General features: G+C 37.0%; 1 protein-coding gene across 1 annotated transcript in view; it reads left to right on the forward strand.

Moving 5' to 3' along the window:
* LOC306884682 (extracellular tyrosine-protein kinase PKDCC-like) overlaps window positions 1-14,047 on the forward strand; it is a 37,421-nt gene extending 23,374 nt beyond the window's left edge. The window contains exons 5-7 of the mRNA XM_079440782.1: window positions 319-426; window positions 7,790-7,963; window positions 12,856-14,047. Coding sequence (XP_079296908.1) covers window positions 319-426; window positions 7,790-7,963; window positions 12,856-12,950 — 377 coding nt within the window. The 3' untranslated portion in view covers window positions 12,951-14,047. The remainder of the gene's footprint in view (window positions 1-318; window positions 427-7,789; window positions 7,964-12,855) is intronic.
* The last annotated feature ends 3,627 nt before the right edge of the window (window positions 14,048-17,674 follow it).

Genomic DNA, 17,674 nt, shown 5'->3' on the forward strand with positions numbered 1-17,674 from the left:
AACATCCTCTACAAACATTCCTCCTCTTCATCCAAACATTTCTCCAAGATGCCTTTTGTCTCTGCCCTTAATTCATTTCCTCATGTGCACTATCGTCATGTTCGTCAGTATAATGGCATGTCAGATAGCGTTTGAAATCTGTTTTTCTGGGACACAACAGTCCGTGAAGCCGCGGGTAGCGTGGGTGGCCTGGCCTTGATCCTATCTTTCTCTCCCAGTGTCACAAAACTCCCACTTCAGCATCATTATGGAGGATGTTTTCTTAATGACAAAATGTAAACCGTTATTAGTTGTTTATGCTGTATGAATGCGTTTCAGGGGAGCTGATATGGGGCACAGACGAAACTCTGCTTCACCTTGAAAAAGTGCTGGATATCTACAGGAACGGACATTACCTCAAGAATAACACACAGACACACAAAACAGGTGAGTAACCTGAACAGATACCAGTATACCTTGACCTTTGACATTACATGGACACACTTAATGACAGCTCAGATGCTCATTCAGAAAGACAGTCTCATACACAGTTCTTACTCTGGTCGGCAGGAAAATTATGCTGCCTTTTAAGACTTTAAGACTTGGCAGCATCACATATGTTCTTCACAGATTCAGCAAACCCAGAATGCACTGCAATGAACACATTTTTTAATCCAAAATTGCAGACAGAGTTGAGAGAAATGCTTACTATATACTAAACAGATTTCAGTTAATACTGAGATGCAATTTTCATTTAATTTGTAAAATTACTTTTTTTGTTTTAACATGTTTGATTTTCTTTTTTTCTAAGCATCATGTGGTAACAACAAAATCTACTAAAAATACTATCTGTGAGAGTTATTTGGATCAGCCTTTTGTGCGTTTCTTACAAAGAGATGTAGATTTACATGAAAAGTCAGCAAAAAGGTTTTCAGATCAAGTTAAGAGCAGTCAACATTCAGAAAACTTAAATATACTACAAAAATGTTTTTTAAAAATTGTTGTCCCGTAAAAATATTGGGATATTTTACTTGAGGAGAAAAAAATACATTTAGGTCTTTTTTTCTATTTTCTATATATATATATATATATATATATATATATATATATATATATATATATATATATATATATATATATATATATATATATATATAGAAAATAGAAAAAAAGACCTAATATATATATATAGAAAATGATTTTACTTTAAACGAGAAAAAGTGTCTTAAATGGGGTAAGAAAACAAGCTTATGTTTCTCACTTCATTGGCAAATGTATTTTTTATAAGCAAAAAAAATAATATATTTGCTACATTTTCAGAAAACAAGACTAAATAAATATCTTAAGGAATTTTGCTTCTCATGTAAACATGAAAACAGGATAAACATGCTATGAAAGAAAGTAATTTTTTACAATGATATGACCAATACCAATTTTCTTCTTTTGCAATTCTTTAATTGACATGCACAAAACTCAAAGAGCCAGACACAAAGAAAATCCTCTGTTTCCCACTTGTAATTGTGGTGGTGTTCATCTGCTCATGTCGTAAATACAGTACAATCATTCTGAAATGGCGAGACAGCAGCAGTCCTGGCATTGAATGGGTTTCCTCAAATCTTCCCAGTCTTAAACAGTTGTTCAGTCAGCATGGAGAGAGAGAGAGGGGGATTTTGTGTGTGCATGTAAGGACAAATGAGAAGAGATTTAGAAGATTAGAGTTTATATAACTGGTGAGCAGAGGGGCTGCTCATAGGCTTGACGGACAAAACAGCCATCTCAGCACTGAGAAAAACACCTCAGCCTCTCTCCTACTCGCTCCACCCCTGTTTTTACCATCTTGTCCCTATTCTGTTTTTCTTTCTTTGCTATCTCTCCTGCTCTTCTCTATGCTTCATTGGCAGTCTATAGCAGACAAACTTGTTGACTGATGAGAGCTTAAAGCAAGTGAGGGCCATCTTCTCCAGAGCCATTTAACTCTTTCCTCTCTCATTGGTCCCTTTCTTTGCCGTCTATAGAAATTCAAATTAAAGAGCACTGTACTGCATTAAGAAAAATCCTGCTTCATACCAAGTTTGAAAAATGCTGTAATTCCATAATTTCTTTGTAGACCACTTCATTTTTTTTTTTTATTAATGAAAAGCCATTCAGTACTATTTTATGAGAATGGTTAGCATTCAGTATCAAACTTCATATTAATAGTTCTGAAATGGAAAAACAAAATGAAAATAACTAATAGTGATGTTACAATAACAATTGTGCTGATTGACAACAGTACAACACAATACAAAGCCACCTTTATAGCGCATATTTAAAAACAAGAGCACAGATCAATAAAACAATAAATTGCAATTAAATGCAGCATGTTATGATATTTGGCTATTTAGATGTGCTCAGTTTTAAGTAAATGTGTAAAATACACTCATAAGTAACTTTCAAAAGTCTGTATGATTTTATTTTTATAAATTAATATATTTTTAACAAAGATGCACTAAATTGATATGTATAAATAATACAATATTTATATGTTATGTCAAATAAATGTTTTTTTAACTTTCTATTTATCAAATAATACTGAAACAAGAAAACGTATCATGGTTTCCTAAAAACAAAAAAATCTATAAATAATAAAATAATAAAATAAAAATAAATTAAGAAATGTTTTTGTGGACACTAAAGACTGCAGTAAAAAAAGAAAGGAAAACAATTATTCTAAATGGTAATAATATTTCACATTATCACTGTTTTTACTGTATTTGATCAAATAAATACAGCCTTGGTGAGTATTAGAGACTTTAAAAATTGTTTTTTATTTGTATAGCATATTTCAGGATGCAAATCAATTTAAGGTTTCTACATTATATTTAGGAGTAGCTTATCAGTGGTGACTATGTCAAGTTGATGTGCATATCATGCAGTTAGTTAATGTCATATATTCAAACGGACGGTAAAAAATATCAACAGCAATGATTATATTAAAACATCAAAAATTATATCAGCCATTCTTCGCTCTAGTTATTGGTTTTGGCATCAGCCATTAAATAACTCACATTGGTTGACCTTTAATATTCATGCATTTTCTCACACTGCATGTGAACAGGCCTTCATAATCTTTTGTCTAGTCCAGTGTGCAGTATATAGACCGGACACTTCTCTGCAGCGCTTGGTGTTGTCTGGATACAGATGAGGCTTCCCTGCGGAATTCACTCCATCACGACACACATTAAAAGCCCAGCATGCCTCTGGCCCACTACATCACCTTCTCTCTCATTTCTCCTGCGTCTACAGGAACATTCATTGAAAGCAAGAGCTCCATAAAGCATTAATTAGGGCAATAAAGAGTCTAATGGTTGCACTTATTTACTGGCTTCTAGCTCCACTTAGTTGCCACGTGCGGCCCTCGCTCTCCTCTATCCCACCACGCTCACTCATCAGAAAGACCTCATCGAGGGCAGCTTGCCCAGTGACCTTCATTCAGAGCCGAAGATATATAGTGAATCACGTCAGTAAAGCCCATCCAGCCATATCCCTGAAGAGCCAGAGAGGGAAAATTCAGAGACTCAGAGATTCCGACATTTATAGCCTAGTAGTCGAGACATTTGTAGTGCACAGTTAACTTGTGTCTTTTAAAGGCTGTTCTCCTTTTATCAGACCCATTGTCACAGTCCTGTGAATGAGGTCTTGAGTTTACATAACATCCTTCTCGGAGAGCATTAAACACCAAGAAAAACTCTACGAACCATTTGAGATGCTTTCCAGAGCCAGCAATGCAGTAATGCCATATTGACCGCTCTCCAACTGATATATCCTGTCCACAAAGTGGACTACCCTGGGATCGTTTTTCGCAAAAGCATACAAATACATGACCACATTGTCAGCATTTTTGCCAAAAGCATGTGGTCCATGATAATGTATCCATCGCCATTCCACTTCTAAACTGCACACTGTAAAAGAGCAGCATATGGATTGTGAAAACGCAGACTGGCGTATTTCAGCGGGGATGAACGGCGGTTGGCATGTAATCAAAGCCATCCTTGAATGGTCTTTAACGATCATATTAATGGTGCATTAGCGTGAAAAAGAGGAACGTCACACAAAGTCCTGTCAACAACTCAGTTTGATGATAGTAGATGAGTATGTAATGCAGGTTTGCTTGCTGGGTCTTGTCACGATGTGCTAGCGAAGGGCTGCGTTCATATACTTTAAAGACAAGTGAAGTTCCTTTAAACACAATAATGCAGACCATGCTGACTACTTAAAGGTGAAATATCTGGCTTTTTTAAGTTTAAGTGCAATAATCATATCCCTGGTGTAGCTACCAACCCAGAAAACATGGAACCAAAAGAACCCTACATTTTTTTTGGTAAGCCTTTCTCTGCAAGCTTGTGAAAAAACAGGCCACTCAGATTTTGCTTCCCCCGTGACATAGAAAGGGAATCTTATTATAATATTACCACCCCTTAATCTGCATGTTTCCACCCACAGCACTGCGATTATGTTTTCGCAAGTGACAACAGTTCTAACGTTATGGCAAAAGTTTGAGCAAAACATGCTAATGGTTCTGTCGTTGGCACAGATGAACACAGAACATTGTTTAGAGTCCCAGCCTTGGAGACAAGAAAGCAGTGGATTTATTGATTTATTTACTGTATATTACACTGCTGCCACACAGATCTAATATAAACATGCAAATTCTTTCCAGCTTTTTACCTTCACAGACATGAAGACTGTTTTTGTAACTCATGTGTGTTGTAAACATAAACCTGTGTGTATTTGACAGTTTAAGCTCAATAAGACAAGAAAGAGAACTGATGATTTCTGTGTGCGTGCCTCGGATATATGCGCTCAGAAGTTATATCAGAAGTTTATATGGGGTTTAATAATATGGTTTGAAATGCATAATTTCAGCACGATAGACATGATAATCAAAACCAAACAGATGTTTTTTAGCTGAGTATCTGGGGTACGAGGTGTAAAGGCACAGCCCTATTCTAGAAAAGTTGGCGGGGAGCAGCAGCTGATTTGCATTTAAAGAGACATGCACGAAAACAGCGTGATTCTGCTTTCGCTCAAAATAGACAGTTTCAAAATGATATACTGTAATAAATGATCTGTGGGGTATTTTGAGCTGAAACTTCACAGACACATTCTGGGGACACCTGAGACGTATATTACATCTTGTAAAAAGGCGCATAATAGGTCTCCTTAAAATGATATTGGTGAAATTCAATTTGCTTTTATTTCTGTAGTGCTTTATACGATACAGACTGTGTCAAAGCAGTTTCACAGCAGAATCAATTATGGAAAATCAAATATGGAAGGAATTCAGATTCTGCTGTAAAAGACAATAGTCTCCTTATTTCACTCAAGCCAGTTCAGTTTTGGTTCAGTTCTCAGAAATGTAACCATGTTTAGTGACTTTTTACCAAAGTCTGCCTTTCAGCAAATCAGTTAAGCGCGAACGGCATGTCCTGTTTTGAATATTTGTTTTTCTGTATCATGTGCCCCTTCCACACACACTTTTCAGATTGTTCCTACTCGCCCGTTTTCATCAAACTGAGCTGCTCGCAGCTGTTGAATTCATACGGGCTGCGACATATATTCTTTCGTTCATCTGAGAGAGAACAGCTGCCCCTTTTCAGTAATGTAATGTCATACATTCAGTATTACAAACACAATGTTGTGTTAATGTGAATCACATCTTGTAATGTTGACTTGATACAACATGACCAAGATGAGAAACAGACAGCTGCGCTTTTTATGACAAAAAAGACACATTAAAGGTCTGGCCATCATAGCTGCTGTGAGGAGAATGTTGGCAGCGTTACAGTGGTCTGTTCCTCACACTTCTCTTCTCATTTACTCTTGTTACTCTTGATGTGTACTGAACTCATGACTCTACTGACCACTTTAGTTTAATATCATACTGTTTCATAACCAGACGTGACATTATAATGGGCAATTGTCTCTTTAAACCCCATCTATAGTGAAATCTCATTTTGTTCGCAAGTTCTGCTTTATATTATGTAATATGCACATATTGGTTATGATTGTGACACAGTATTTTTATGTTTAGTGTGGACAGACAAATTACTTTTCAGGACATGCTGATAGGAACTATGGAGGCATTAATAACTGAGCAAGCCTCTGTTGGGGACACTTAATTTCTAGCGATTATCGTCAATTTGATTTCACAGATACTATTTAAACTAAACTGAGCTGGACAATGACATCACTGAATTCAATAATGAAATGCCTTTAACTGAAAATTGAGTGTTTCATCTTATTATTATACATTACTGACACTCTATCCTCCAATTTGATACTGTTTTGACACAATCTGTATTGTTAAAAGTGCTATATAAATAAAGGTGACTTAATATACCGCAACAATATAATCATAAAAATGAAATATATCCTTATTACCATAACTTAAAAACTGGCATTGTCCTTATTGTAATGATATAATGATATTACATAATAAAAAAAAAAAAAAAAAAAAAAAAATATATATATATTTGATTATTATTATTATTATAATTATATAACATTATTTCACAATATTTATTAAAATTATTTTAATAACAGTATTTAAATAGTATGTTATATAATATTATCCATTCTTCAACCATTTATCCTCTGTATGGTCACAAAGAACCTAGAGCCTATATAATATTATATTTATATAATTATATAATTCGAATAATTCTAATATGTTAATAATATATAATAATATAGTTATTTAAATTAAAGAACATTTACATCATGGTACTATTTTTTTATTTTTTTATTTTGCTGTATTTTTTTGTTCTTTGCTGTGTTTTATTGCATTTATGCTAATTTAAATAAAACAGTTTAAAAATAAAATACTGTATTTCAGTAAAGATAATCAAATGAGAATCACCATTAAAAATAATAGGAATTAAATAACTAAAAAAAATTTAATTAAATTAAATTAAATTAAACTTACAAGTAAACTGTCCAGATACATTATGGTAAGAAGAGAACACAATTGTACTGTATCGCAGTAAGTAGAGTTTTTTTTTTTGGAAACATTATCTGGGTTTCAAAGCAGGATTTGTTTCTTTAGGTCAGTGATGTACTGTTGAAGACCTGACAGCGCTGTGATAAGTGACGGAACGAGAGTGACGGGGTAGATTAATGTGTGGGTGGGACAGATGGGAGGGACATTGTTAGTTTAGTTTTCTTTTGGTCGTCACTCCTCACATCGCCCTCTATTTACCTGCCTTTCTCTTTTTTTATCTGCTTCCCTCTTTCTCTTGGCCTCCCTCTAACTGTGACAGAGGCATTTATTGCAGTCGGGGTCATGTCGAGTGGCTTTTAAAGTGTGTATGAGTGAGTTACCGAGGAAGCAAAAGATAAGGCAGAATCAGAAGACACATGCCAAACTCTGATTAACAACAGCCTGAAGACTCCCCTCGTCAAAGAACAAGACAGCCCCCTGTGTTAACACAATGACGGAGATTGTTTCACAGTGGGTTAACCTCCTACACACAAAGACACTATGCTTTTCTTGGACAGTTGTTATGCATTTGATTTATTGAGCAGTGTGTGTCAGTGCTGTCGTGGGGCTGTCAGTTTGGCTAGAAAACATTGAACATGAAAGATTTACTTCAGAAGAGTAGCAATGCAATGCAATGCAATAATAAAATAAAAGAACAAAAGGTATTTCTCATAAATAACAACTATTTATAACTATATTAATTTATTTAGTCTTCATTAGAATCTTCATTACTTCATTATTCAAAGATATCTTTTCCCAGATCGAATTCTACTTTTTCTCTTTTGACAGAGTATAAACGTGTGTCAGATGCCTCGATAGCAGCGGAAAACTACCGCTGCTGGCCGTCCTATCAGCATGACGGATGCCTGCTGTCAGTCTTCAGCGTCGATGAAGCTATTGACGTGTGTGAGAGCCATGCCCAATGCCGGGCCTTCATTATGACCAGTCAGAGCACATGGACAGGTAATGTTGCACAGTGTCGCTCTGTGACCCTAGACCACAAAACCAGTCTTAAGGGTCAGTTTTTTTTTACTTTAGATTTATACATCAGCAATAAATCAGCTTTCCATTTTTGAGAAATCTGGAATCTGAGGGTGCAAAAAAGTCAAAATGTTGAGAAAATTGCCTTTATAATTGTACAAATTAAGTTCTTAGCAATGCATATTCCTAATAAAACATTTAATTTTGATATATTTATAGTAGGAAATTTACAAAATATCTTCATGGAACATGATCTTTACTTAATATCCTAATGATTTTTGGCATAATGGAAAAATCAATCATTTTGACCCATACAATGTGTTTTTGGCTATTGCTACAAATATACCCGTACAATTTATGACTGGTTTTGTGGTCCAGTGTCACATCTGAATGAATGAATGAATGAATGATGCATTTATATATTGCTTTTATTGTGTATTGCTGTACACCCAAAGCGCTTTACAATCATGTGGGGCGGTCTCTCCGCAACCACAACCAGTGTACCACCATATGTGTAGGACAGCTCAGTACATTATACATCAAGTAGCTTTTTTTGATTTCAAATCGTTAATTTACATTTGTTCATTTAGCAGTAGCCCGAGTCTGCGCAGAAGTGATTCATTTAGAGCCTGAGTCTGCGCAGAAGTTGTTCATTTAGAGCCCGATTCTGCACAGAAGTGATTCATTTGGAGCCCGAGTCTGTGCAGAAGTTGTTCATTTAGAGCCCGAGTCTGTGCAGAAGTGGTTCATTTGGAGCCAGAGTCTGCACAGAAGTGGATCATTTGGAGCCCAAGTCTGTGCAGCAGTGATTATCAGCTGGAGCCAGGGTGTCAAAGTCCCATCCAAACTCCCACAGACCCGATCACAAGCTCACAATCATGACATTAAGTTATTTGAAAAAGCGAACACTTGAACATAGATTGGTGTGTTAAGAACCCTCTAAAATGATGCAAACCATTTATTTTTTGCCCATTTAGACCACGGGGAAGTCATGGCAGTCAAGGTTGCGGGTTTGTCACTTTCACTTTATTTGAGGGAAAATTTTATTTAAAAGGGATAGTTCACCCAAAAATTTAAATTCTGTTATTAATTACCCTTATGCTGTTCCAAACCTGTGAGACCTTCGTTCATCTTCGGAACACAAATGAAGATAGTTTGGATGAAATCGAGAGCTGGCAGACACTCCCATAGACAGCAAGGGTCATGAAACTTTCAAAGTCCAGAAACGTACCAAAAACATTGTCAAACGTGTCGTGCTGCTGACGTATACCTGGATTCGCCCGTGCATTGTTTATAAGCAGAGGAAGATGCATTGTGCCCTGGTGAACATATGTCCTTAACTGACGTTGAAGAGAAGAACTTGTCGAATCAAGTCATTATGGTTGAACCACTGGAGTCACATGGAATGTTCTGATAATGTTTTTGGTACCTTTCTGGACTTTGAAAGTTTCATTACCCTTGCTGTCTAAGGGTCTGAAAGCTCTCGGATTTCATCCAAATTATTTAAATTTTTGGGTGAAATATCCCTTTAAAGTACAATTAGATTTTTTTAGTTTGGCTCATGTCCCATTCTTTTACATGGAGTGGGCAGGGTTTATGACCTATACTGCAGCAATCAAAATGTTTTTGCTTCACTTTTTTAGGACTTGTGAGGCACACTTGGTTAGTGCACAATACTAGCCTTCTGGTGATCAATTAATCAGGGGTGCATTTCCCAAACACATTGGTATCCAATTATGGGCGCAAGTTTTGTTGAACTGAATTATTCTGTTGATAATGCCAGAACTTGCGACCATAGTAACTTTTGGGAAACGCAGCCCTGCACAGTTATAACAGATGGTTAATCCAGAGAAGAAAACTCTGAAATATTCAGAAATACATCACAATACTAAAGTAAAGTTGGTCATAACTTCTGGTTTATATTGACTTTAATGTTTAATATGCTACCATGTGTGGACTTGCAAACATCAAACTATAAAATGCAATTGTGAATAGAGTTGGCACTATATATATTTTGCACAGAGTTGCTACCGATGTAGAGTGTTTCAAACCGGTCACATGTGAGGATCCATTTCAGTTAGGATGCCTTCGAGACAACTGCCTATGTAGACAATAGACAGCATGGCAACTCACTAAATTTTGGAACAGAGCCACTGTAGTGTGTTGTAATGTTAATGTAAATGTGTGCATGGATTTGTGTGAATGCACGTCCTTTGGCAAATTATAAATGCCGTCTTGATGAGTGCTCTAACTGCCGTGACTGTCCACTCCTCACACCCTGCTCTCATTCCTCTCTTCTCTCAGCACCACACACAACAAAGGCATGTAGACCAGCGGTTCTCGACTGGTTGGTCAAAAAACCCAATATGGGCCGGAGATCTGTTCTTACAGTCCAGTGTAACATTTAATGGCTCAGAAGTTGCTCTTTCAAAGCTCAAGAGATGTCAGCAAGATGTTTCAACTAAATGTTCTTAAGAGGAATAAAACTAGACACAAATGGGCCAATGGTTGACACATACAGTGGTGTGAAAAAGTGTTGGCTATTTTTTGTTTTGTTTTGTTTTTTGGCATATTTTTCACACTTGAATGATTCAGATCATCAAACAAATTTTTATATTACACTAAGATAACCTGAGTAAATATAAAATGCAGTTTTGAAATAATGATTTAATCTATTAAGGGAAAAAAGCTGTCTAAAGCTGTCCAAACCTGCCTGGCACTATGTGAAAAAGTAGTCTAAAAATCGAATAACTAGTTGTGCCACCCTTTGCAGCAACAGCTGCAATCAAGCATTTGCGATAACTGGCAATGAGTCTTTCATATCACTGTGGATGAATTTTGGCCCACTCTTCTTTGCATAATTGTTTTAATTCAGCCACATTGGAGGGTTTTCAAGCATGAATGGACTGTTTAAGGTCATGCCACGGCATCTCAATCGGATTGAAGTATGGACTTTGATTTGGCCACTCCAAACCTTATTTTTTTTTTCTTGAGCCATTCAGAGGTGGACTTGCTGGTGTGTGATCATTGTCCTGCTGCATAACCTAAGTGTGCTTGAGGTCACAAACTGATGTTTCATCAGCAAGGACATTCTCCTTCAGGATTTTCTGATAGAGTGCAGAATTATGGCAAGTCATCCAGGTCCTGAAGCTGCAAAGCAGCCTCAGACCATCACACTACCACCACCATGTTTGACTGTTGGTATGATGTTCTTTTTATAAAATGCTGTGGTAGTTATATGCCAGATGTAACGGGACACACACCTTCCAAAAAGTTAAACTTTTGTCTCATCAGTCCACAGAATATTTGCCCAAAAGATATATTATGGCAAATGTGAGACAAGCCTTTTGTGTTCTTTTTGGTCAGCAGTGGCTTTTGCCTTGGAACTCTCCCATGGATGCCGTTTTTGCCCAGTCTCTTTCTTATTGTTGAATCATGAACACTGACCTTAATTGAGGCAAGTGAGGCCTGCAGTTCTTTTAGATGCTGTTCTGGGTTCTTTTATGACCTCCTGGATGAGTCATTGTTGCACTCTTGGAGTAATTTTGGTAGGCCAGTCACTCCTGGGAAGGTTCACCACTGTTCCAAGTTTTCTCCATTTGTGGATAATGGCTCTGACCATGGTTTGCTGGAGTCCCAAAGCCTTTGAAATGGCTTTATAACCCTTTCCAGACTGATAGGTCAACTATTTTGTTTCTCATCTGTTCTTAAATTTCTTTAGATTGCGGCATGATGTGTTGCTCTTTAAACATGCTTCACTTTGTCAAACATGTTCTATTTAAGTGATTTCTTGATTCAACAGGTCTGGCAGTAATCAGGCTTGGGTTTGGCTAGTGAAATTTAATTCATCTTTCTAAAATAATGTGGTTAATCACAGTTCTTTCATTAAATTAAAATTTAATAAAAAAAATTCACGTAGGGCCAGGCAGGTTTGGACAGCTTTTTTCCCTTAATAAATTAAACCATCATTTAAAAACTGAATTTTGTATTTATTTGCATTATCTTTGTAATATTAAAATGTGTTTGATGATCTGAATCTTTTAAGTATGACAAAAAAAAATAAAAAGATAAAAAAACAGGAAAGGGGCAAAAACCTTTTCACGGCACTGTAGAAGAAGTACAGAGCTACGAGATTGACGTGGATAGCATTTCTCTGAACATTTCTCTTGAAAGAACTAAATGAGGTCATATTGAAATCACTGACTTTTGATTAAAATCTTTGTCCTGGAATCTGATGAGTGATCATATCTGAGTATGAGAAACTGTACAAGAGACACATCAGATTATTGGGTATTTTTGTCAGAGGAAACATTTGAGAAGGAGGTTCCTCATTCCATAAACTTATTATTGTCAAAAATATATTCAAATATTGAAGAGATTTAGTTTGCAATCCTTTTTGTTGTTGATCTCAAAACCTACAGTATTTTGGCTGCAATTTATCCATCGCTTGATAGAAGCTAGACATATTAGGTGTTATTAAGTTGCGAAATTATTGCAAAATTCCAAATTCATGCAGAAATCACTTTTATACCAAGCAGATTTCTGTTGGTCAATGCTACGAACCTGCATGACCTTGAACCCGTTACGAAAACTGCATCCTGCACATTTTTGGCCTTCACTCGATATTCACGATTGCATGGATCCCTATTGAAATGACTTGATTTCTAATGTGAAAATTCGCCGAACATCAGTAAATGTGTTCGCACCTTTAGATTCAATGTTGTAGAACCACAGCACTCTCATATTTCCATTTCTCCCATTTCCGGTTTTTCACATCCTGTCCATCCCATTTGTCCTGTCTTCCATCTGCTGTTTTGTAGCAGGGAATGGCCGTTCTGTCTCACAGCCTGTTTCACTCTGCTTGCTCTCTGCAGGTCATCAGCTTGTGCTCTTTAAAACCGGTGCAGCCAGCATGACCACAGCTCCAGGTAAACTTGCGTACATACGACTGGGGGCAGCTGAGAGCTGAGATAAGAGAGCGCCATACAGCGGTGGTCAAACATCATCAGTGTCTTCAGATCGTCTCCCTCTGAAGATGCTCATGTTGCTCAGGATTCTGGAGGATGGTCAAAAGAGAAAGCACCTTTCAGGAAGTTGGAGACTCGCTCAGACAGAGGTCAGCTGTCAACTATGTGCAATACTGCCTCTCTGAACCTGGGATTGGACTGTGAATGTGTTTGTGTACCTGGCAGAGATGCAGAGAGGCTGTTTGTGCCCGTCATGGCAACATGTGTGTGTGTTTAATGAGATCTCCTGTCAATATCTCCTTTCTTTCTTTCTTTCTTTCTTTCTTTCTTTCTTTCTTTCTTTCTTTCTTTCTTTCTTTCTTTCTTTCTTTCTTTCTTTCTTTCTTTCTTTCTTTCTTTCTTTTTCTTTCTTTCTTTCTCTCAATCTGTCATTGATTCTTTTTCTGTTTCTGCCCACACAAAATCCTCCTTTATTTGCTCTGATATTCAGCACTTTTTCACCACGCGAAACAGGGTCTTTTTGTTGAGCTTTTAAAAGCATTCACTTTGATTTTTGAGATCTTTTTAAATATTTGCTTACATAAAACAAATTCATCTGACAATTGATTCCAAATGCTCACTTAGACTGGTCTAAACAAGTAATGTATTGGTTTAACGAATGAAAATGCCTCTTCCAAATTATGAAATCATTTTTAAAGAGTTTGCTGAAACACACAAACAGATCAACAGCAAATATGGAAATTTATATTAAAAATCAAAGTAATTTTTTTTTTTCTTCCTTTTTTGGTCTTGTCATTAAAGCTTTTCATGTTTGTTTGGATTTGAATGTAATGTAAAGACACATTTGGGAGGTTAGTTGTGGAACGTCATTGTTAGATGGTGGTGGATGGTGGTTAGTCAGCCAATCCCCTTGTGGTGTGATAAAGTTTCCCAAGGAAATGTCATGTCAATTTATTACTTGACAGTTGAAGGAGTTCAAGAGTTTTCTGCTTTCAGCGAAAGCACTGAGATGTACATGTACATGTTTTCTAATGAGTCTTATGGTTGTGTCGTACATGAGAGTGATATTTTTATATTGAAATATAAAGTCATGAGACTTAAAAATGTGTCCTGGTAATTTTTGTGTGTGATTAACATTTTCACGGTCAGAGAGGGTTATAAAAGACTGAAATATGATATTTTGGATTTGGAAAATGTGTTATTAACATTATAAATAGACCTCTGGGGGGGAAATATTAAAGGGGTTATATAATTTGTGTTTCAAAAAATATTTTTTCAGGTATGAAGTAGGACTCAAAATTCTTACACCACCCAAAAGTTTACGGTCAGTAAAATTTTATTTTTGAAATAAATATTTACTTCTTAAGCAATGACATAAAATTAATCAAAAGTAGGCTATCCATTTATAATGTTACAAAAGATTTCTACTTCAAATAAATGCAGTTCTTTTGAACATTTTATTCATCAAACAATCTTGAAAACAATTACTACAGAATATTAACCAGCAAAAACTGTTTTGCACATTGATAATAATAAGAAATGTTTCTTGAGCAGCAAATCAGTATATTAGAATAATTTCCGAACGATCACGTGACACTAAATACCGGAGTAATAATGTTGAAAATTCAGCTTTACATAACAGAAAGAAATTACATTTTAAAATATACTGACCAAAATCATAAGCGCTTTTGTTTTTGCCCCCATTTTTCATGAGCTGAACTCAAAGATCTAAAACTTTTTCTATGTACATAAAAGGCCTATTTCTCTCAAATATTGTTCACAAATCTGTCTAAATCTGTGTTAGTGAGCACTTCTCCTTTGCTGAGATAATCAGCACCCTCACAGGTGTGGCATATCAAGATGCTGATTAGACAGCATGATTACTGCACAGGTGTGCCTTAAGCTGGCCACAATAAAAGGCCACTCTAAAATGTGCGGTTTTACTTTATTGGGGGGGGTGGTCTGAAAACCAGTCAGTATCTGGTGTGACCACCATTTGCCTCACGCAGTGCAACACATCTCCTTCGCATAGAGTTGATCAGGTTGTCCACTCCTCTTCAATGGCTGTGCGAAGTTGCTGGATATTGGCAGGAACTGGAACAAGCTGTCGTATACGCCGATCCAGAGCATCCCAAACATGCTCAATGGGTGACATGTCCGGTGAGTATGCTGGCCATGGAAGAACTGGGATGTTTTCAGCTTCCAGGAATTGTGTACAGATCCTTGCAACATGGGGCCGTGCATTATCATGCTGCAACATGAGGTGATGGTCGTGGATGAATGGCACAACAATGGGCCTCAGGATCTCGTCACGGTATCTCTGTGCATTCAAAATGCCATCAATAACATGCACCTGTGTTCATTATCCATAACATATGCCTGCCCATACCATAACCCCACCGCCACCATGGGCCACTCGATCCACGACGTTGACATCAGCAAACCGCTCACCCACACACGCCCTATACGCGCTGTCTGCCATCTGCCCTGAAAGAAATGTATGTGAGAAATATGTGTTTAAAAGTCATTTAAGCAAACCAAGCTGTGATTGGTCCCTTTAAATATCTGTCAGATGGTCTCTTCCTGTCTAAGTGGCTGGTTCTTGAACAGAATAAGCAACAAAATGGACTAGACATCATACCAAAAGTCAAAAGCCTTACAGGAAACTGACCCTCAGCACAGCCAGATGAGAGAGGCACAAGCCTTTAGCCCTTCATACATTTTGTGCATATGCGAGATAAACAGGTGCTTGCTGTTTTGTTGTTTGTTGATTTGGACAAACACCTGCACAGAGCTTGTGGACTTCCTGTTCCAGTTTCCTGTGAGGATCCCAAGACCGAAATCAAATAAACTTCAGTCAACAGAGTAATTTGTTAACCCGAATCACCTGCTCTGTTCAGCGGAGCGAGAATGTCAGCCTAACATTCCCAACGGTCCTCAGCAGGTACAGAATCAGTGCCAATTCACCTCCTGACACACAGCTGCTCTCCATCTGCCACCATCTAAATCCTCTTTCCACCGGGGTTCATTTCTACATCTTGACTGATAGAGAGTGATGGATCCACAAACACTTGAAAACCCAGGCCGGATCAGATCTTTAGAAAGGGGTGTGTGGGGACTCAGTGCTCAAGTGTGTGTTAATGTGTATGTGTCAAACTAAGAGATAAGGAGAGAAAGTGAGACACAAAAGACTGAGAGAGAGCGAGGGACGCATCTGTCTTCTATTGGCATGAGGGATTGGCTTTTCCTGAGGCACGGCTCCAGGCTGTGAGAGAGACGGGGCGAAGGAAGGGCTTACAGATGAAGAAAGGGTGAGATGGATTGTGGGTTAGCTGCAGCCCTGCTAATGAGAGACAGACCCCGTGTTAAAAAGTCACCTCAGTGCTGTAATGTGCAGTGGTTTTCTGAAATGAGGAGAAAACATCCACCTTTCTGCATTTGGGTTGTTAGTTCAACATGTTTGAGTGTTTCATTGGTCCTGAAGGTGAGTGTGACTAAATGATGACAGTTTTCAATTGTGAACTATTGCTTTAAGTCCACATGTCCCAGTGCTGCTATCATTCATTGCAGTATAGCATGCCAACTAGAGTGACTCATTTGAGTGGAAGGAATTTCTACCGATATAAAGAAGCAATGAAATAAATCATGTAGAGTGAACGCCAGCTGGCATATTAGCAAAACTTAAGCAGGGTTAGTTGTACTAAATTTCACATTGATTTTTCTTTTCTCTCTTCTGTTGGACACAAACGAAGATATTTTGAAGAATGTGGGTAACCAAACAGTTGTTGGTAGCCAATGGTCAATGGCTACACCAACTTTTTGGTTACCAACATTTTTCAAAATATATTATTTTGTGTTCAGCGGAATAAAGAAACGCTTAAGGCTTTGGAACAACTTAAGGGTGAGTAACTGATGACAGAATTTTTACTTTTGGGTGAACTTTCCCTTTAAAGGAGTCATATCATATTTTATTTTATTGTATTTTCCCACTTATTTTGTTGTTTTGCACCAGTAAGAGTCATAAATTGGAGTTTTATGACCATTTTCCACCCTTTCTCTGACCTTCAGAATTAAACAAGCTGTTTTGCTATTTTGCCATTTAGACCTTTATATACAGTAAATGCCTTCTTCGTGTGTCCAAGAAATAAAAGCCATTATATGAGGCCTGGGTAAATGAATATGAAAACCATAAAAGAATAATAAAAATATAATAAATGTAGTCCATACAAGTTTGTGCGCTATATTATAGAACTATATTATATGTGCGCAACATCCTTTCAAAGACATTCAGTTGTTTAGCTAGCATTGGCATTCATGTACTTCAGGTACTTTAGATCAACTGAACTCTATTTAAGTTTTTTACCTTGAAATACCAGTTTCAAGATAATTCTGATGGTACACTGACTTCTAATAAGGTGAATGGCTTCTGTTTCTTACCCAATTAATTCTCTTACCTGTTAAACAAAAAGAAGAAATGTGGGCATTACTACTCACAATTTTCTCTGTTATTCAATTTTTCCAGCTTGTGTTTTCCATACCAATGTTTATGCTTGTTTATGCAAACACTGCTGATTCAGGGATTCCTGAACTTTTTTTGTCAGCCAACATTAACATTTGGGAAACCCTGGGGTAATGTATTGTTCAATGAGTACAATAAGTGATCTAATAGATTGCATTCCTTACTACAATTTTCATCGTGTAATTTGTAATCAGTAATGGACCACAG

Source organism: Barbus barbus (assembly GCF_936440315.1).
Source record: "Barbus barbus genome assembly, chromosome: 18".
NCBI classification, from domain to species: domain Eukaryota; kingdom Metazoa; phylum Chordata; class Actinopteri; order Cypriniformes; family Cyprinidae; genus Barbus; species Barbus barbus.